The sequence below is a fragment of the Pygoscelis adeliae genome, unplaced genomic scaffold, assembly GCF_000699105.1.
Source record: "Pygoscelis adeliae isolate BGI_AS28 unplaced genomic scaffold, ASM69910v1 Scaffold482, whole genome shotgun sequence".
Taxonomy (NCBI): domain Eukaryota; kingdom Metazoa; phylum Chordata; class Aves; order Sphenisciformes; family Spheniscidae; genus Pygoscelis; species Pygoscelis adeliae.
Genome location: NW_008824192.1, coordinates 37,420 through 59,083, shown reverse-complemented (window position 1 = coordinate 59,083; position 21,664 = coordinate 37,420). Strand labels below are relative to the sequence as shown.

General features: G+C 55.4%; 1 protein-coding gene across 1 annotated transcript; it reads right to left on the bottom strand.

The window, feature by feature from the left end:
- Positions 1-1,197: 1,197 nt before the first annotated feature.
- AHCYL1 (adenosylhomocysteinase-like 1) lies at positions 1,198-11,799 on the bottom strand. The gene is made up of 16 exons (XM_009334726.1): positions 11,691-11,799; positions 11,166-11,309; positions 10,250-10,350; positions 9,848-9,950; positions 9,503-9,597; positions 8,531-8,637; positions 8,332-8,448; positions 8,061-8,124; positions 6,517-6,605; positions 5,974-6,044; positions 5,421-5,515; positions 5,237-5,335; positions 4,592-4,656; positions 3,310-3,392; positions 2,709-2,829; positions 1,198-2,562 (listed from the first exon to the last, which is right to left on the bottom strand). Exons 1-16 carry the CDS (start codon positions 11,779-11,781, stop codon positions 2,556-2,558), a joined length of 1,452 nt encoding a protein of 483 aa, XP_009333001.1. The 5' UTR covers positions 11,782-11,799; the 3' UTR covers positions 1,198-2,555.
- Between the last annotated feature and the right edge of the window lie 9,865 nt (positions 11,800-21,664).

Here is a 21,664-nt window from a genome sequence, read left to right as displayed (position 1 = left end):
GGCCTCAGCCATCTTGGGAGCGGCACTTCCGCCCTCCCTTGGCCCCGGGAAGGCGGGGCACGGCCGCTTGAGGCCGCCATGTTGGGAGTGGCAGGAAGGGGCAGGGCTGCCGGGGTGGGGCTGGAGCCCCAAGCTGAGGGGCGTAGAACAAGCGAATCTCCAAACCGAGGGGCTTGGGGGGGGTCTCAGACCCCAAGGAGACGGGGCCCGACAGGGCTCAGAGGGGAGCCAGACCCCGACAGAGGGACCCAATGGGGTGTAAACCCCAAGGGAAAGGGCCCAGAGGGGCTTAGAGGGAGTCAGACCCCAAAATCCAGGGCCCTGGAACTGCTCAGGGGATCCCTGGTGGGGCCCAGAGCCCATCTCGAGGTGGCCAAAGGCAGATCCCAGCCCAGGCCCTGGGCTCGGACCCGACTCAGGGTCCCCAAGGGATTTGCATTTGCTCCCTCTTCTAAATAAACTGCCCACAAGCGAAAGCGCTTCATTTTTCCTAATAGTTTAATTAGACTTTAATGATTTATTGCTCATCTGCAAGGATTAATATTGCATTCATTAAAAATCATTCATATACAAAATAAACCTCTCCCTCCCAGCCCGACGCTGCCACCGCCACCCCCGGGCTCCCCCCCCGCCCCGCAACATGGCTTATACAGAGATGGAGCCCTTACGCCGAGGTTCGACCCTAACGTGGATGGGAAAGTGGGGGACCGTGACCCCCCAGTGCAGGGGTCCCGGCCTGAGTCCCCTCATGGGGAAGGGGGCACGCTCTCGCTCCCTCCCCGCAGACGCCCATCCCGGCTCACTGAGCCGGGCGTGAGTCCCCCGTGAAGTTTGAGGGATGGTGGAAGGGTCCCTGCGAGGCAGGTGATCCCCAAAATCTGTGGGGAGACCGAGCGACCCAGCGACAGTCCAGGAGGAGCCCGGGCAGCGGGAGAAAGAGGAATAGTCAAAGGACAAGGAGGGGGGGGGGGGGAGGGAAAAGAGGAGGGTGATCAAAGCCACGAGCATCCCTCCCGTCTTCCTCCCGTCCCCACAAAGGAGCTTTGCACCCCCCAGGGAAGCGGCGGCACCCCCAACCCTGCAAAGCCCCAGGGAGGGACCCAGCCAGGCGGCACTAAAAAGGCATCCCCGGTCCGCGGGACGGGGTGGCCGGAGGTGAAGGAGCAGCCCCGGTCATGGGTACCACAGCATCTCCATTATCCGTGTACCGGGAGATGCAGGCAGGGCAGGCAGCGGGGGTCCTCCTTCCCTCCATGCTCTGGCCTTGGCTGGGGGAAGAAAGAGGCAATTTAGGGAGGATAAAAAAGCCAAGAGAAACCTCACTGGGTTGCAAGGAGCTTCCCCCGTCCCTGGACAAGCTGCAAGAGATGGAAAAGAGAAACATGTCACCAGCGAGGATGGGGAAAGGGATGAACGAGGCGATGAGAGCGGCTGAAACGCACTGCGAGAGGGCAGGGAAGAGCTGAGAAAGCCCAGCTCGAGGGCCAGGGCAGCGATGGGGAGCCAAGGGCTTTGCGCAGGGGTCTGCGGCGCAGAGGGCCCAGGCTGGGGTACGGGGAAGGCTCATCTCTGCGTCCGTCTCGAAACAAAAAGTGAGACACCCCCCCTAAAAAACACCCCAGACACCCTTAAAACCACCTCACGCTTCTCGGTGGGAGATGGGGCCGCTCGGACGCAGCGAGCGCCCAGGCTCGGCGGGCAGCTGCATCCCCGACACTTCCCCCCCCTTTAAAACATCTCTTTAAGGATCAAAAAGGAAAAGAGGAAAAAACAAACAAACAAACAATGTTTTTAACTCAATTAAGGTGCAGTTTGGCTAAAAACCTAGGAGAGATGAGGATAATGCTGGGTAAGCGACCCCCGTCCGAATTCAGATTAGCACCCTGAAACAGTGAACTCCCCCGTACCCGGCTGGCCACCAAACCTGGGCCAGCAGCCACCAAACCTGGGCCACCTCAGCGCAGTGACCTTGGCCAGGCTTGGGGACAAGTCACCTATTCACGAGGTGGCCAGCAGGCGCCACTCTGCTCCCAAGCAGCGCTAGGAGCATTGATCTAGCAGCTAAAACTGGGCTCTTTAAGGCAATTTAGAAGTTGCAGATAATCCACACAAAGAAAGAAACGTAAGATAAGGTAGAACTGCATCTCCGTATCTGCAGGGATCCCAGCCGAGACTAACGCGGGCTGGAAAGGTGAAAAAAAAACAAAACAAAAAAAAAACCCACATCGCTGCAGGAATGAACTGCCCTTGGCACATCAGGAAAGGGAAACCCTCTCCAAGAGCCAGGGCTGGGAGCCACCAGCGGCTTCAGCCACATGAAAGCAAGAAGCGAATCCCAGGTTGTCTGCCAAGATCAGACAGAGATGTGATCACGTAAAAGGGTGAAACCGAGGAGAAAAAAAAAGAGTGACCTTAAAATCACACTGATAAATGTAAAAACAGGTTTCTCTGTTGGTTTTTAAAAAAAGAAAAAGGTAAACCAAAATAAAATGATCTTTAAAAATAATCTCTCTAATGTTGCCTTGTGTGGTCTGGTCCTTCATGGGTATGGTCCGTCAGTATCTAGAAGAGAAGGGAGGGGACAGTGAGGCCGTGGATGGGGGGGGACACGGCTCCTGGGAGCTGACGCTGTCCCAGTGCAAGGAGATGCCCCCAACAGCACCCGCTGGGTGGGGAGACGGCGGCTCCCTGCCCCGGCCGGCACTGACCTGTAGTAATTGGGTTTGAAAGGCCCGTTTTTGTTGAGTCCCAGGTATTTCGCCTGATCGTCCGTCAGTTCTGTCAGGTGGGCGTCGAACGAAGGCAGATGCAAGCTGGCAACGTACTCGTCTGGGAAGGGGGAGAGGAAAGAGGGGATCAGGGGGCGCACGTCCCCCATTACACCGTCGGGGAGATGATGTATGGACTCATCATATGGCACGAAAAGGGCCAGGGCACCACGCTGGGTCTGGCTAGGCAGTCCTTGCCATCTAGCACCATGGATTCACCATCACATAAGCCTACGGCAGAGCCGAGCCCAAGCCCTGGTGCTGAGCAGGGCTGGATGTGCACCAAAAGGCACGTGGGTTGCATGAAAAGCCTCGGAGCAAGAAGTCTGCAGGATAAGGAACGCCTGCCACGCTGCAGAACATTAAGGAAAATAAATCTAACAGCCTGCAAGGGTTTTAAGGTTGCTGCCTCTGATGGCTCCCCCTGAACTCATCCTCTCCCCAAAAGTCTTGTCCAGCCCAGGTTTGAGTTTCTCCTTACACCCAAAACTGCTGGCCCGCCGCAGCCCAGGGGATGTCAGCCTGGGTTCCCTTCACTCACCCATCTTCTTCGGCAGCAGGTACACGTCCTGTTTGTAACGGCCCTCGGGAGCGTTGTAGAGCTCAATCAGAGCCAGAGCCTGCAGAGATCACAGGGGACAGCCCGGGGACAGTCAGGGACGGCCACCAAGCTGGGCAGCGCCGAACACCCGCAACGGCACAAAGCTCTCGGCGGCAGAGATAAGGGTTTGGGGGTCTGAGGGAGGGGGCAACCGTTTCCAAAATGCCTTGAAGGAAAAGCTTCCACCTAAGGGTACCTCCCTCTCTGGGTCTCCATAATCCCACCGCCACTGGGGGAGGACCAGAGAGAGATCGGAAATGAGATGCCACCCAGCCTGTTTGCAGTATCTGGGCTTAACGCCCCGGGGAAAACCAGAACACGAGGACGGAGGAGAGGGGAGCAGCTCTAATTCTCTTAAACTGTACGGCTGCTGTGTCACACGGAAATGAAGGGACTGCTCGTTTTAAGCTGTCAGCATCGCTCCAAAAAAACACAGCCACTTCTTCAGCAGAAATAAAACTGTATCTCCCCCGAGTGCCAGTTCACACAGCTGAGAGCCAGGTCCAAAACACAGGCCCGGTCGCCGTCGGTTTGGACCGACAAGTGTGAGGCTAAGGAAATTCCCCACCGTTAAACGTGGCTGTCCTCCCCCACCATCGCAGTCCCTTCCGTGTTTCCAGCCCAGCGGGTTCCTTCCATTGCTCACCGACCGAGGGCCGCGCCGGCCTCGGCCGCTCGCACAGCCAGCACCGACTGCAGATCTCAGAGCGGAGCCAAATTTAATCATCGTTTTCTTTGGAAAGGCAGAGTCACGACAAACAGTGCCACGCACAAGCTGTGTCTGCCCAGCTGAGCCGGCACTGATGCTGGGGAGCGTTTTAACCACTGACCTCCAGATCCCCAAAACTCACCCCAGAGGGGGGGGTTGTGCTGTAGAAATCAAAGAGTCCAAAGACAAAACAAAGCCTTGCTTTGAGGTAAGCTTAAACCTACGCTGGGGAGCTCTCCAGTGGCTTACAGCACAGCAGGAGCTCTGCCATGAAGCCTGGCTCATTTAAAAGCTCTCTCCCAGCTGTAACCAAAACAGTAAGTTCACGCCATCATTAACTGCATCCCAGCCAAGAGGTGGTGGCTACGGTATCTCTGGCACCGGTGCCATCCCAAGGACCCATCCAACTGCGTGTTCCCAGCTTCTTCCAAACCGTCCCCACCCCGAGGCTCGTGCAAGGCCCCAGAGCATCCCCCACCCCTCGCGCCCCGGCCCTGCAGCGTACAGTGCTGAGTGGTGGCTGTGATGGAGAGAACGAAGGTGGGAACCGTGGAGCAGCTCAGGTTGAGAAGACGGCCCTAGGAGACAGCAGGAGGAGTCTGCAGAGAGCTGAACTTGCCCCCAGAGTCAAACCAAACCGAGTCTCGAGATAGGATTCACCTCTACCCCCTCCCTGGGGCAGGGGGCAACCACAGCACAGTGATTCAAGAGCCACCTATGTGATCAGAGCATTCAAACTCTGCCTCAGTTTCCACCCTAACCCTTAGCTTTAAGGCAGGGAAATTTTGTGGTCCCTAGAAAGAGCCAGGCCCTCCTACTGCCAGCAGAGCTCAAGCGGGAAGAGGAGGCACTCGGCCGGTTTGCTGCATGGGAAACCCTGCCAAAGCCAGAAGCAGACGGTATTTGGCTGATAGGGATGGCTCCCGGCTCAAAAGAACGGAGCCAGATGGCACCTCTGCGGCTGCATGTGGTACACGATACCTCCCCTGCCTCAAGGAAAAGAAAAAATAAATAAAATAATCAAGAAACCCTTTCTTGAGCTCTGAACCTCCTCCTAGCACCTTTCCACCTGGTTAAATCTCTGTTACAAAAACTCTGGCACGCAGCGATTTCCCAATAGAGGCCCAAAGCAACGTCGTGGCACAGCTCTCAGCGCACCTCGGCCAGCAGCACCACCCGCTTCCCATCCGGCCAGATGACGTGGTCCACTTGGGAGCGGACCCGCTCCCAGGTCAGCTCCGGGGTCCGGAGGCTGGTCTGCAAGAGCAGGAGGAAGAGGCTGGAGTCATTGCGGGAGGACGGGGGGGGCGGACGCAGCCGTCGAGGCCGCAGGCCGACTCACCACATCGATCTCGGTGTTGGAGTGGCCCATGTTGCACACGATGCAGCTGTTCTTCATCCGATCCAGGTGTTCTCTGGTCACGACGTTCTTGTTTCCTGCAGGCAGAGAGGGCACAGATGAACCCAAGGGCAGTGGAAATATAAACCCTCTGATTTCTCCTTCCCTGCCCTTGAGTCAGAGAAGCTCAGCTTGGGGCAACATCAGATGAACTTCCACCAGGAAGAGAGCCCTCCTGGCTGTGACAACAGAGAAACACGTGGGAAGAGTGCCAATCTTTGGTCCCACAAATTAACCAGGCTCTAGGAGACCCCAAAATACCTCTGGGGACACATGGCTGTGGTGTCCCTCCTCCCAAGGGGCTGAGGAGGACTGTGGCCAAATAGCAGATGGGGGGGGAGTAGGAGGAAAAGCTCTTGCCAAAGCGCAGCTATGGCTCTTGTAAAATTAGCAGCACATAGCAGCAAAGTGTCCTCCATCCCCAGACACCCGCTTGGGAATGACTGCTCCTTCTCAGCCTGCTCCAAGGCTCACCCACGACCTTCTCCCTCCCTACCTGTGCAGGTGATGACGACATCCACCTGACGGATTACTTCACTCAGCTTCACCACCCGAAATCCGTCCATGCTGGCAAAAAAGGGGGAGAGGGACCACGATGAGGAGGAGAAGCCTGTTCCCTCTCTGCCCCAGGCCAGGAGGGATCTCAGCGTTGTATCGCTGCAGCAGCTCCAAATTGTTCACGCAGCAGCCAGGCTATCCTTCCACACCCCCAGGGACGCCAGATGCAAGAGGAAGGGCTGTGCAAAGGATGCAGCGTCAAACCTGCTCTCACAAACGTTGGAGGAGCCAGGGGACGTGTGGAGCATTCAGCCAGCCCTGCATGAACCCTCGAGCAGCCTTCCCAAGCCAGCTGGTGCAGATGCCTACTGCCTGGTGCCCCACAGCCCTTAAAGCTGCCTCAGCCCTTCCCCATCACAACCCAACGAGATAGTTATTCTCTGAGATGAGCCAGAAATTCTCCTGTTTCTGTTTCAGCCTCTGTCGGGGTTTAAAGGAGGCCAGAGAGCAGAGGAAAAGATGGTCACAAGCAGCATCTTACCAAGCTTGAAGAGCGCAGATGGGGTCGATCTCCGTGACGTAGACGATCGCTCCCAGGGCTTTCAGAGCCGCGCAGCATCCCTTGCCGACCTGCCAAGGCAAAGCGTCAGCGTGAAGCTGAACGCGGGACGCGCCGAGTGCTACAATCCCTTCCCTAAAACAGCCCGAGCACGTCCCAGGCTGGGAGATGCTTGTCCCAGCCATCTGCCTGATGCCAGGAGCAGCTCAGTGATGTACCTGGCAAGTGGCACTTCTGCCACAAGCCCAGCTCTCCCTCCAAGGCCACCAGCCCTCCAGCATGACCACCAGCTGGCAGGAGCTTTCCAAAACCAACACGCTCGCAGCCTGCGCAGCCCCCAGCATCACAGGAGCCCTTCTGAGCTCTCCTCCAAGAGGAGATTAAAGCCAGTCTGGATGAGCATGCACTTCCCCCACTTGCCTTTAAGCCAAAGGGTTTCTTTGGCATTCAGAGCTGTCCTGCACTGTTCGGGGGACAGATCCTCCATCCCACGCTCCGGGCAGCAGCATGGGGAAGAGCAGAGCTCCTGGAACAGCATCTCTGACTCTATCCCTCTCCTCACTACAAAATTAAACTGAAGTTCGGCTCTCCGCGCCACTTACCCATGGCTAATCTGCACGTACCCATGCTCAGACCCATTTTCTGACCAGCAAGATGCTGCCGGGTAAGAAACATCTCCAGAGACACCCTCACTTATCACCCAGCTCCAACCTCAGGTCTACTGAAAACAGCCAGGCAGGGCAAACTGGGACTCCAACCCACATCCAGAGGGGAAAAACAGTGAGGGTGGAAGGACTCCCTTCTTTTGAAGAAGTCCAGGAAAACTCAGGACAGACCCTGGAGACTACAACTCCCAGCACAATTCATGGCTGGAGAATCAGACGCCACCCTGGAGCGCCTGGGTGAGAGCCAGCGCAGCCTCTTGGTCGAGCGGAGCTGGGCTCCACTGGTGTCTAAATAAATTAGTAAGAGCGTTCCTGCCGGGAAGAGCATTTGCAGCTACTGCCAGGCCCTTCGCAGCGCAGGAAGATAAACACCCACGCAGACAATGCACAGATGGAGGGAAGGTGTCAGCTCCCGGCTCCATGCTCTTCCAGGGCAGAATCATTTACAAGTTCGTGATACGATTCCCCTCTGCCAGAACATTATCCACCAGCGAGATGCAGCCTGCCCCTCCGCCTCCTCTGTCACAGGCTCGGCGACAGCCAGGCTGGATGCTGAACTCGGTCCAGGGACAGCAGATGGGAGCACCCATGGGTAGTTATAATTCAGGCCAGCGTTCCCAGCAACTGTCGTATTTGCAGCCCAGCTAATCTGCAGGCAAACTGGGAAATCTGATGCTTGCTCTCCAGCCTCCCAGCAGGTTCTAGCAAGATTTCCCTGGTAATCGCTCACCAGGTTTGATCTACTCCTATATCAAGGCCACGTGGTCTGTGCACAGGGAAGAAGAATGCTGAGCTCAGGAGAAGGATGGCTCGGGAGGAGGCTGACTCACAGCTCCACCAACTGCCGCTTACGAAACTCACCTCCCCGTAACCACAAACCACCACTTGCTTCCCTCCAAACATCACATCCGTGGTCCTCTTCAGGCTGGGGGACAGAGAGAGACCTGTGTTGGGATTAGTCAAGCGCACACCGCTGATGGCACAGGGCAGCGCTCCGCTGCGAGAGCCCCCAAAACCAGGTCCTGCAAGCACACAGCAAGGGCAAAGCAGCAAATCTCTGCTCAAGAGGAGCCGGAGCCAAATCCACCCCTGCGAGAGTGACAGTGCAGATGAGCAGAAGGGTTGGACTCACCCATCCAGGATGGATTCCCGGCAGCAATATAGGTTATCAAATTTCTGTTTGGTGACAGAGTCGTTCACGTTCATGGCTGGGACACACAGCTTCCCGGCCTTGGAGAGCTGGTACAGCCTGGAAGAGGACAGAGGCAGGTCAGAGCAGAGAGCAGCAACCCAATAGGAGATCTCCAGATCAGCCTTCCCAAACCTCCTACCTGTGCACACCAGTCACGCTCTCCTCCACAATCCCTCGGATCTTCTTGAATACGTTGGGGTATTTCTTATAAACCCAATGGGTCAGGTCCCCACCATCGTCCAGGATCTAGAGAACAGGCAAGGAAGAACATGGAGCAGTCAGGCCTTCCACTGGGAAAAGCACTCGCTGAGGACAGGATGGGGAAAAAGAGATGGAGAGCATCTTCAGGCACTGATGGAGGGCTGTTTGGGCAGAGGCCTGGGGGCCAGGACTCCTGGGTTCACCTAGTTGCCAGCAGCTCGGGGTCTCCTCCAAAACACCGAGGATTTCTTACCCCCCGCGTGGAGCTGATGGATCCTAACAGGGTTTTCTGCCCCCGCTATTACTCTGCAGCCTGGAAACATGACCACAGGCAGCACTAACTAAACAGGCTGAGGTCAGAAGGACACCACAATATTCATGCCCTGAAAGCAAAGAGTCAAGAGGAAAGGCTGCGGGAGCTGTCACGGCCCATTGACACACACTACTGCACCATTAGTGATCACAGACCATGCATCAAGGCAGTGAGAGGCGTCATCTGCTTTCAGCAAGGGAAAGGTCCCCTGCAGAGACCGCTCTCTCTTTGGGAGAGGGTGGATGGGATCTGTGTGAGGAGCAGTTGGGGCAGCTCCCGTAGGGCTGACTCTGGGGAGAAAGAGGTCCCGTGGTTTCTCGACTCATTGGCAGCTCCGGCAGGAGATGCTCCCGTGCCATTGGGCTGTACCAACTCAGGACACCGTCTCTGCAGCTCTCAACGCCCACGGTGGCCCCCAACCCAGCGCCGGCTGCCGTTCTCCAGGACCCCCACTTTGACAGGGGCTCAGAGGCCTTTGCAATGCCAGCAGATGCCCAGGCAGCCCCAGCAGGTTCCCAGGAACAGCCCCAGGGAGCGTAGGGTGAGGAGCACCTAGTGACCACTCCACAGAGGAAGGGCTGGAAGAAGGCTCGTTACCATGTTGGCCTGCCAGCCATCTATGTTAACACAGCGGTCAATGCACCACCAGAAGTCATCCTCTGACTCCCCCTTCCAGGCAAACACGGCAACACCTAGAAGAAGAGGAGCATCCTTGGCATCTGCGGAGTTTGGCAGGACTCTCTCCTGCTTGGCCAACTCAGGAAAGCCACAGACAGGAGGGCCAAGGGGCCATGCAGAGATCAAACCGCAGCCCACAACAGGATCTGACCTGTTTATCCCTCCCTTGGTCCAAACCATCCCTTAAACCGGCCAGCTGGGACAAGGCTACAGAGCCAGGAGGGGCTGGAAGGGCTCTGCGTCCCTAGGCTCAGCGGTACTCACCAGCTTCTGCCAAGGCAGCCGCCACTTCATTCTGGGTGGAATAGATGTTACAGGCAGACCAGCGGCACTGCGCTCCCAGCGCGCACAGCGTCTCGATCAGCACCTGCGAGACAGCGGGGTGAGCGGCAGGCCTGGGGGAGCGGTGATGGGCACAAGCACGCCAGCACGGCGCAGGGCCCCAAGCACAGCCTTGTGCAACACGCGGCGAGGAACCGATCAGAGATCGGCTCCAGCAAACATCACCCTGGGGAAATGCGGGTGGCAGAACCTCCAAGATGTTTCCAGAAAAGTGAAGGTGCCTCCTCCAATTGCCCAAGGCTGGGAAACTTGAGAGACTTTCTTCCCCGGGGAAAAAAAAATGGCCTCTCCTACCCGAGATGCCCCAAATAAGCAGCCACTCACCGCAGTCTGTGCTGTAATGTGGGTACAGCCCACGATTTTAGCTCCAGCCAAAGGCTTCTCCCCTTGAGCTCGTTTCCTGAGTGAAATCAGAGCAGACATGTCTGCAAAAGGAACAGAGGGATTTTAAAGACGGCTTAGGCCAGAGAGGTCCCTCTCTGCCAGATCTGCTCTCCTTTCTGGGGTCTCACGGGCTACGTCCAGCCCCACAGTTTTTGCTGTAGTCGTTACACAGCCAGGGAGAAAACTCCTCATCGCTGGCCTGGCAGGTCTGTCCAAAACGGGACCAAAACACCAGTGTCATTTATCACTTGACCACGTAATGAGAGAGGTCTGGGACAGGCACTGCCCAAGGAAGGCATCTGATACGCCCCAGCTAAGGGCAGTCACCAGCCCTGCAGCAGAATAGCATCAAGGAGAAGCACCTAAAGATGATGAAAACAATGCTGCCACATCTCAGAAGAGCTGCTCTAAATGTGCCTGGATTATCTTTCCCTTTTAAGGCTTTGGCAGCATGCGTGTAAAAGGAGCCCAAAAGCAAAGTTACCCAATCACCCCACTGGAAATGGTAACTGAGCTTCCCACAGGCCCCAGGGGAAGGGGTTGGGACTGTCAGTTTTCATGTCTCCGAAGGCGTTGCAAGATCCTTGCCCGTTGAGGTTTCTCATCCAAAGCCACCAGAACATTAAACCCTGCAAGAGCCCTGCTGTTGTTAGAAAATGGATGCCACACATCATTAACGTTTGCTGTCGCGTCTAGCTCTTCCCCACATAATCTGTTGATTCGAGGCAGGGCGGGGGGAAGACAGGGTATCCGAGGCTGTAGCATGAGTTGTGGCTATTGCCATGGCTCAGCTCCTGGTCTCTGGAGAGCATGGCACCCAGCCGCAAGCCCCACCAACCCCGAGCTCCACTTCTACCTTGTTCAGCGATCTCGATCTCCCGGCGCCCAAACTCTGCCTGCTTGATGTTCTTCACACAGAAATTGCTGCTGCCTTTGGAGTTGGTTTGTTGTTTCTCTCGGGGGGACACCTCGTCATCAGAGCTGTCCGTGTAGGAGGCAGCTAAAGCCAGGAGAGGAATGCATGTTACCCCAGGTCTCAGGAGTCCGGGGACCTCCTGTGCTTCAGGTTTCTGCCCCGTTTCGCTTCCCAGCTTTCACGCGCGCACACGCTCATGGCTCAAACTACAAATCTCCTAAGGAAAACCAATGTCCAGAAGGAATTTTGCACTCTTGCTCCCTAAAACAACCCAGAACTAACTGGGTTATCAACTGGTAATCAATGCCTGAGCTTCGGGAACCCCCCCAGAATTATCCCCTCCACGTCTGAGTACAACACAGCAGCACGGAGCATCCTGACATGCAGTGCGAGCAGCGCGTTCACAGCGGCACTAGTGCCGGATTTGGGAGAGGACCAGGCACGGACAAGGAGCCCAGCACCTACCGGAGCTGTAGCTGTCAGTGGAAGACTGCGAGATGGAGCGGGACAAGGACCGACGGCCCGTCTTGGTTGGAAACTTGGTGAACTCCTGCATGTCATCTGCAAACTGGATTTGCTGAGAAGTGCAAAGGAAGAGAAGTGCAAAATCAGCAGGCGCTCCTTACGGCACAGCATCTTTCCAGCCTATACGGGCCCGTGGCTCCCTTCACTCCACCTTGACTGCTGCAGTCGCAGAAATGAGCAACACCAGATGCATCAAGGAACAGATCTGTGGCTACAGATGCCAAATATTGAACCCCCTCCTCTGCCCGATCATCTCTGTCACCAGAAGGTTATAGCAGATTTTACGCTTAACGCCTGCAGATAAAAAAAAACCCAAAAAGCACCCAGCGAGGCTTGAAACACCCCCTTTAGCCCATCTCTGGCTCCCTGAGGCTCCTCCAAGAAAGTCAGACTGCTTGTACAACACAAATGCCGTGCGGCCCTCCAGACAAGCCCTGTGCAGGCAGAGCCCCCACTCCAACCCCACCGGTCCCAACTGATTTCTGCCCAAAAGTGCAGCAGCATGAAAGCTGGGGTGGTCCCAGCAGAAACTCAGATCCCTGGTGCTTCCAGGCTCTTCCCCAGGAGCAGAGCATCCCACAGGTTAAAAACACAGCACGTCCTTCCAAAATCAATACTAAAAGCAGGGGGAAAAACACTCATCAAGAGAGAACATTTCAACGAGGAGTAGTTGACATTGCATTGCCTTTCAGTCTCCTCTGCATTACAGATGTTTCCATTGTAAGAGAAGCCCTAAAACAGCCACCCCTCCTTCCTCTCTCGGCCAGAGGCAACTCAAGGCTCTGGCACCTACCACCGGCTCATCAAATTCAAGTGCATTGGGCTGAAAGGAGGGGAAAAATAGCCCCAAACTGCTCAGCTGCTGCACTCATCCCGTGTGACCAGCCAGCAAAAAACCTTATTGCTACTTCTGCAAGAGAAAGACAACGGAGATGAAAGGGAATTAGGAAACGCGCCAGCAAATCCAGCCTGATGCCCCCTTCCCCAGCGTGCTGCCACGCAGGAGACCCTGACAAAGAGCCCCGGCACGGCCTCTTCCCTCTGATCACGTCGCTGCAGGATTTAATTTTGCCACTTAACAGGGATGAGACATCATCGCAGGGAGTGGGATTAACAAAGCATCCCCACAGACCCAGGAGACCTTGAGAAGAGTCCTGAAGAAATCAAGCTGATGGAAAGAGACGGGCCACAGTGGCCTCAAGGAGGGGTCTTCCATGCCACAACGATCCCAAAAGCTTTGATGCGGGAAAACAGCCTTCAAGGGGAGAAGAATGAAACTATTTAGTTGAGATGATCCATCCCAGGAAGGAGGAATCTGCATAGTCTGGGCCTGGGGTGTCTGCAGCACTAGTATGGCTATTTGGGCTGTAAAATGGAGCCACGGTTCCTGGAGAAACCCAGCTGATGGGCCAAAAGCAGCGTTGGTATTCTGCTCAGGAGGGGAAACAGGGACGTGAAACCCACTGCTCAGTCCAAGGGAGGACGTGTGGGGTGATGTGGAGCGATGGAGGTGACGCCAGCATCCCCTCCGGGAACAGACTAGCACCAAATCAAGTCCATCATCACACACCCAGGCAGGCATCCCAGGCATTTTTGTGGGTGCTGCTGCTAAAAGGTTTTTAGCCAGCTCCTCCGTACTGGATATGTTACAGCCTGGTATCTGCTTCCCAGACCAGACTTGCCAGCAGACGCCGTGCAATTCTGATGCAAATCAAATTGCATGAATTTGCTTTAGCGGAAGGAATGGGAACGCTACATGGAGTTTGCAGGTTTGGTTTTGCAACTGGTTTAGGTCGTTTGGTGCAGAGGGAGGAACTGGAGGGCATCATATCCTACAGCACTGCTGGGAGAGCTGGTACCAAGAGGTAAGAGGTGCAGAAGCACTTCTAGCAAGCAACACCAGGCAGGTAACAGCAGCATCCTCGGGGCATGGGGCCAGAGCTGGCAGGCACAGCGGTTTCCCAACCAAGGAATGATATTGCTGGAATTTGTTCAAGGTCTGTTGCTTGGATCAATCTTCCCTGGACAGCCTGAGAAAGGCTTGTGCCACCTCCATGCTGGCGTATTACTCATGAGCATTTCCAGGGCAGGGGAAGCAAAAAAAAAAAAAAAAAAGATCAGCAATTTCAGAACAGCAAGATTTCCACCCCTTCACACCCACCTCTTCCTCTGGCAACTCATCAAACCAGAGGGTGTAAACATGCCCCATAAAACAGCTGCTGGCATTAAAACAGCTTAAAGTGTTAGCTGAGGAATTTTCTCCATCTCAGGGAAAGGTTTCCAGGGAAGAGGTGAACCCAGGAGGGAAAAAACAGATAACCCAGGCTTTGCTGCTCCAGCCCAGGGTGCAGGTGGGTGTCTGTCCTTGCTTACAGCATCCAGAAGATGGAAACCCCGGGCCAGGGCACTTTCCTGCAGTGAAACGTGTTGCCTGGATGGTCTCATGGAGCAAAGCTCGTTTCGGATGCGATAGGAAGGAGAGGGTGGGGACGGAGGGCTGCTGCGCTCCTCAGCTCCATGTCATCCCCACACCAAGACAACCGAGATCTACCGGACACCATCGTCCCCTCCAGGGTACCAGCCGTGGGTGTTGAGCCAGCTCCAAGGCACGGTCCCACTTTTTAGGAGAAACAGCAGTTCTAGAATCAAGGCTAAAGAAACAAAGTCCTGAATTAACCACAGTAATCCCCGCCGTGGCTTTACTAGAGCTCATCTGAACTCTGCAGCTTAGCAAAATCTGCCCTGTCTAAAATTATCATCCAACATTGCAAACAGCTTCCGAATCGAATGAACCGTTTGCACATCAAACCCCCTCCAAGCCCGGCAAATTAACGCAGCGTCCGGCAACCAGCCGAGAGGAAGATGAGGGAGGACGGCAGGCCCCGCCGTCAGGCAAAGCAACCGAGCCGACCGGCAACGTGCGTAACCGTCGGCCGCGTTATCTTCCACGTGCTGGGCTCTCTAGCTGCATTAAGACGACGAAGAAAATCTCGTAATCCCTCAGCTTGTCATGGGAAATTGAATGAACGGCATCCCCGGCTGGGGGCTGCGGATGAGTCGGCTGTGTCTGACCGAAGCCGGGCTGGCTGCGGCGACAGGGGACCGGGATCAGGACCGTCCGGCCGCGGAGAGGATGATCGTGAATCACAACCCAAATTTCATCCTGCTTTTCCAACCGGGTGGAGCACAAGGGTTTAAGAGCAAGGAAAATATTTTTTCATCCCAGCAATTCATGACCAAGGAGGCAAAACAACACAGCACCGATTTCTCTTCAAAGAAACAGAGCCGGGGTGTTTTCTAGCATCGCTACCCTCTTACAGGAGGAGACAGGGCCGGGGTCCTGATGGAGCCCTGTGCCAAACGAGTAGCTCCTTGCTTGGTACAGCAGGGGGTTTTTTTGGGGAGATGCCCTGTAGGAAAACACCAGGAACTGACATCTCCTGCCAAGTTTTTGTGAAGCAACGCTGAACGCTGCTTGCTCCCAGTCACACCTGCCAAGCCAGAAGTACATTTTCTCCCTTTGTGAAACCTGGCGCGACCGTGCCCATTCCCACTCAGATCCGACGCTTCTCAACAACGGCTGCTCGTTTTCAGCTCAAACCACCCCTCCAGGCACTGGGTCTGGCCAGGCAGGAGGTGAGGGAGCATCGGCCTTGCTGATACAGCACCACATCCCAAAAAGGGTCAAAAGAGGTGCCCGGGTCCTCCCAAGGCAAACACCGGCCACTTTGTTTGGCTGCGCTGCCCAGTGCATCCCAAAACCACCGTGAAGCTAAAAAAGCAGCTTCAACGAGCCTCTCCCTGTGTTATAAGGTACCTGCCCATACGTGGGCACATTGGCCGAGCAGCCCCAAACCCAACAGCACACATGCCCCCAGCACATACGGCCTCGTTTGTTTAATTATTACAACACAGGAAGGGCAAACAGATTCCAGATCTGGACTGCTACCATCTAAAAGAACCAGCAGCTCGTGACTGCTGGGGGTGCAATCCTCGATGGTTTATCCCGCGTTCTTCCCCAGCAGTCAGGCTAGAGAACAGCTTTTTGAGCTTACCGAGTAAGAGAAGTTCCCCCCCTACCTCTGAGCTACTTTGTAAATCCAGCTGGATTTACCTTGGGCACAGATGAGCCAGGCACGTCCCTCTCACACAAGATGACCCCACTTTTAATTTTAAAACTCTTTCCATCCCCAGAACGGCTCCAGAGAGGATGCTCAAGCTCCTTTGCCGTGCTACGCATCCCTGATTGCATCCCGTGCGGCCTCGGGGGACAGCAGCAGAGCAGGTTGCAGAAGGAGGAGGAAGAGGATTTGGAAAGCATCCACCAACTCACAGCCATCCCCGGGGCCACGCACTGACCCGGTTCACCGAGAGGCAGGCACCACAGGGGAAAGGACACGTGCCAGGGAACGGCTCCAGGCTCCCATCTTACCACCACCAGCTTTGCCTTAGCAACCTTTTTTTTATTATTATTTTTCATGAGGGACAACGTGAGTGATGGCACATCCACAGTGGTGTAAAAAGAAGTGCCCTTACAGCCACTTCTGTCCTGGAGTAACTGGGGGGGGGCGGTTTGCGGTTAAAAAGCAGGCTCTGCACATCACCCAAGATAAGAAGGAAGCAGCGAACCACCTAAAACCTTCCAGCCTCCTGAGTTTCCTCCACCACGTCCGTGGACGTGACGACACAGCGCAGTCACCCAGGGAGAAACAGCAAAATCAGAGCAGAGCACGTTCTCGCAGCAACACAACCGCCTGGAAAGCAAGAAAGTCTCTGTAACCCACTTCTGCCCTCCCAGGAGAAAGCCTGAAAGGATCCAGGGTCCTGGGACCTTTCCTTTGACAGCAGAAAGCCCGCGGCAGAGATCAGGACTATTCAGGGCAGCCAATTTCCCTTATTTAGTCTCCTCTCCCCAACAAAAGCTCTCTGGCAGAGGCTGGGAGGGCACTGTTGGTTGCCCACGCTGCTAAGGCAGCCCTGACGTGACCTGTCTTTTAAGTTCATCATTTCTTTGTCATTCCTGGAAATTCAGCCAGTCTAGAAATGCTTTACAGCTCAAATCAGTACTTATCCTCTTTACCAGCCCCACTTGCACCTGAGACGTGACCATCAGCTTGTACCAGGGCGCTGAGTTTTGCAGACCTGGAGACAGGCACCTTCAAACACCCAGGCTTCAAACATCGAGGATTCGTTACCTGCAGAAAGACCCTTTCCCCAGCACTGTTTCCCCCCGGGAAGCCGCGACCGGTTTCTCACCAGGAGCCGGGTCCTGCCACACTGATGAGTTCAGGCGTTTCTAAAGCACAAGTTGTTTTAATCCACTTATTTGCAGAAGCGAGTCGTCACGTTCAGTCAACGCAGCAGCAAGGGAGGGAAGAGGCACCCCAGGGGCTGAGGTCTCTTCAGCCGCGCATCAGCGGAAGAAAAAAGTAAAATAAAATAACCAGCATGAGGCTTTGCTTCTATTCTAGGTCAAAAAGAAGAGCCGAGCAGCAGATTTGCTTGCGCCACCTCCCCAGAGAGGGGACAGCACTCTTCCAGGCTCTGCTCCTGCGGCCACTCGGGTTCCAGAGGGGACCCCACACTTCCCGACCAGGAGAAAAGAGCCCTCCCCGAAGCCACCCACAGCCTCCTGCCACCTTTCTCCCCCTTGGGACGAGGGGCTGAAGCCGCCCCAAGCCCGCTCGCCGCAGGTTCCCAGTGTCTCTCCCCCGCGCTGGCCCCGGGGCTGGCAGCAGTCCCACCGCGGCCGGGGGCGCGCCCGTGCCGGGGCGTTGGGTTTGTTAAGAGGCTTTGGCTGCCGCTGTCCTCAGACCCCCTCTGCCCCGCTTCCAGTCTGGGAGAGCCAAGCCCCTGTTCCCACAGGACAGCGTCTAGACACAGGGCAGGGAAGCCGCTGCATCCCCCAGCCCTCCGGCACACAGGGGGACACAGCTTCCACTCTACGACCCAACAGGACACATGTATTTCTGGGGTGGAAATCAGCAAGGCAGAGATGGGTGTTTTTAAGGTTCCTCTCCCGTGAGGTTACCCAGCCCCAGGGGGCTATTTCTGGACCACAGCATCCCATAAGGATTGAAGGAAAGGAAAAATCAGGCACTCGGAGCAGGGGGATGGGGGCATCGGGATCAGTGAGGCTCCCACCTTGACCACTCACCATCCTCACTCCCAAACCACCAGCAAGGAGAGGTTTTCTGAGGTGGGTTTGGCTACGTGGTTCGTAAACCACCCCATTTTATCACCTCCAAGCTCCGGCCAAGCGAGCCAGCACACACCTAGATGACAAGCAGCTGCACGAATTCACACGAGGCTGCAGCCAAGCTCACGGGACAACCAGATTTCCAATTCAAATCAGCTCAGCAGCAAAAGGTACCCCAGCCAGAGCACGAGGCCGGGCGTAGGCGGGGGGGGGCAATGCCCATGGCTTCAGCCCCACCGTGCTGCAGGGATGCTGGCGGAGCAGGTCAGCAGCCGGGCGCTCAGCAGGCATCTTCTGATCCTCTACACCCACTGGCAGAGCACCAAGGGCCCTGGGGAGAGCTAGAAGCGGCACAGCCCCAGCTAGAGAAGTTATACGGAGGAACAGGACCTGCTTCTGCTCCAGGTGTGGCCTTTGCAACAGGAGGACTTTCTCCTGATGGTTCCCCCAACCCAAACCTTTGGAGGAAACCTCAAAGCGCTTTGGTCAGACACCACAGCTGGGAAAAGCTGCCCAAGGGTGCTGCTCTGCCTTGTGGATTGAAGCACGATCAGTGCTGAATTCAGTGCCACTTGGATCTGTACCTCTAGCTCCCAGAGGGTTCACAGGGCAGGTTTTTCTCTCTGGAGAGGCAGAGACCTGTCTGGCACTCTCCCCGCCAACTCCCTGAGCAGGAACCGCAGCCAGATCTCTGCCTGGAAACCTTTACACCGTTCCCAACAAGGAAATAAAGGGCACCGAGGTCGTGGCAAAGTAAAACGGCCAAGCCCTGATACCAGCCTCCATCCTTCGCTGGCAGAGAAGGGCTGGTTGGGTAAAGCTCTGGGGGCAGGGGGGGGAAAACCCAATGAGTTTCCGTGAGTACGAGAGGAGAATTAAGGACTTTCAAACGAATCCCAAAGCTTGGCAGAGAAGAAGAAACACCAGGAAAGAAATGAGCCCATTCCAAAGGTTAATAGGCTGGAAACCACTGCAAGATTTCAGTCATCATGGGAATCACTGTAAATGCTAGTTAAAGGAAAAATAAACAGAAGGCAGGATTAAATAAAATAAATGTGATTTTGAGCGCCCAGCTGTTAAATAGTAACTGGGAATAACTACTGCCTTATAAACACCTTGAGGTCAAAGGTGCACTGCCTCCAGCAAGAGCAGAGGGAAAGCTCCCCACCAGCAGATAAGGCATCTAGTCCTTGGACTCCAGGAATCGAGGCAAAGGCTTGCTCCCGGCTTTAACGCAGAGGGATATCTCCCTCACAGCAGGAACAGCAAAAGTCCCTGGGATCCTTAAGGGCAGTGAGTTCCCATCGCGTTTCACAGGTTAACCCTACGAACCCAGCACGGCTACCCGGAGGGGCACACTTCGCTTCCCGCAGCGCAAAAAGCGATCGGCTTAAAGACATCCCAGACTTCTCACTTACGGACTCGTCTGCGGCGCCCACCCAGCCGTGCGCCTGTGGCACACCAAGTGTTTGGGCAACAGGGTAATTGGTATTAATTGGAGTTACCTTGCTGGGAGCATTGCACGGACAGGACTGTGGGTTAAATCATTTGCAGTGACTTGTGGGGCAAACCGAGGACGCAAACGGGCCGGCTGGCTGCTTCGGAGCTGGAAGCCCATGGAAATGTGTTTGTGTGTCACAGCTGATAGGGAATCATCTTTAATTAGCATTGATTTTTAAATTAATTAGAAAACTCCTCTACAACCACAGCTGTACAAGACCACGGGAACACTCAGACGTGCTGTCAGAGGGCTTGTTCAGCTCCACCACATGGGCCTGAAGCGAGGGTTAGCCACAAAAAAAAAAAAACCCCAAACAAATTGAAAACCCCAAACCTCTCCTCCGTAATGCTAAAGCAGCCCCTGTGTTTGGGGGAGGAAATCAGTCTACGCATCCCCAGCACACCACATACCCCACCTGCCTCCTTTTCTCCCCCAGAACCGACTTGCAGAATCACAGCATTTCAAAGATCTCTTTTGGTCTCTCGAGAGACCAATACAGCAAACACCACCCAGGCAAGGCTCCAGCGACTCTCAGCTACACTTAAAAAAGACCCTCCATCCCTATGCCACGGCTCTAAGGGAAAATGCCAGGCAGGATCAGCATTGAAACAGGAGCAGCCTGTTTACAATACATCCCAGAGAGTCAGGAAATACAGCTGTGCAATCGGAAAATTGGAAATACATCCTCCCCAGGTTTCCAGCCCTGGCTGATCCCCCACAAGCACCTCACAGTGCTATTTCCACAAGTGCATCACCTAGAGCTGCCCATTCCTCATTCACCAGCATACTCTATTTTCAGCCCTGGAAAGGACTTCGCTTTTGATGCATCTGATTAGAGGCAAGGAAGGAGAGAAAGCCCAGGCTTCAGCTTAGGCTGTTTGCTGCTCAGGACTCTGAGGAATCATTACCAGGATGGACAAACATCACCCTCCCGGACACCAACTCCTCATGTCGGAGCAAAGCCGGCCCCTTCCTGCAGACAGCGTTGATTCAGTTAAGCCCCTTTCTTTTAAACGCGGCAGGAGGGATAAGAAGTGACATCCTTGCAGGCATGGCAAGCTCAGAGAATATTTGAAGAAGGGGTCGGTTAATGTAGGGAGACACAGGCTGCGCTGCCTGCAAGAGGCTGACGGCTCCAAAGTCAACAGGGATCGGCCAGATGTTCTCGCTCCAAAACATGCCCAGGTCGGATGCAAGCCTCTCCCCACGGTGCAAGAACGTGCGATATTCGGAGCTCCCTGTGGGGAGGCGAAAGGAGAAGAGACCGAAAACAGCAGACACAGGTTGAACCTCACCCCAGACCATCTGGAAGGAGGAAACCAAAACATGAATTTCGGCAAGGCAAAGCCCCGAGGAACCTCCTTTCCAGGCTGCCTACCATCTCCCTCTCCCCGCAGAAGGCTAGAAGGAGCCTACGCCCACACCTTGTAGATAAACCAGGTTCCCACAACCCCCACCCAGATCACAACTCCTGAATTAAGGCGACTCCTCTGCCAGGCACGAATGGGTCCTGCCAGCGAACTCCAGGTCTGCGGGAGGCAGCCAAGGGGAAGCTGTACCCACCTCCGAGGACCGCGGGAGCCTCACCCGAATTACAATGCAGCCTGTTTGACGAGCTGGAACATCATGTCCTCGGCCACCTAAGTTCTTTGGCTGTCACCAACCTGAAGTAAACAGATTCTGCAGCAGCAATAAGCTCGTTACCAAGGCCACCGTATTGATCCCGAAGTGTAATTAAAATTCACAGTTCGAGCAGCCCAATGCGACAGGGCAACCGGGGCAGCCTCCTAAAGGCATGAATAGCCCCAGCTTCTGCATCCTGCTTTCTCAGAGGCAGGGAGCCCACGGGGCAAGATCGGCTGGTCAAAAAAAATCCGAAGAGGGCGGTTCTCCTTTTGACCATCAGCCAAGATGCCCTAGAGCGCCCGTTCCCCGTGCCGTGCCCTGCCGAGGGTCAACCACGCCGGGGAAGCGTGCCGAGGTGATGCTTAGCCCAAGGTTAGAGGGGTACGGTGCAGACCAGGTTCAGGCATTGCTGAAGGTGGCCGAGTCCCCAGGGCTTTGATAAGGGGCTCCAGCGTACCCTGCTGAGATGGTAACAAGATGCTCCTCCTTGGTGGGACTCCCTGACCCTCCTACAGCAGCCCCCAGCCCCCTCATCGATTGAACCCCCGGTCCCATTGAGAAAGAGGGGGGCCACGCTCTGCGGAAGGG

Coding starts and splice junctions, on each gene's coding strand:
- AHCYL1 (XM_009334726.1), bottom strand. CDS start 11,781: ATGCAGGAGTTCACCAAGTTTCCAACCAAGACGGGCCGTCGGTCCTTG. Junction 10,351..11,165: donor GATCGAGATCGCTGAACAAG/GTAGAAGTGGAG, acceptor TTCCTTTTGCAG/ACATGTCTGCTCTGATTTCA. Junction 2,830..3,309: donor CCTGCTGCCGAAGAAGATGG/GTGAGTGAAGGG, acceptor CCCCCTTCCCAG/ACGAGTACGTTGCCAGCTTG.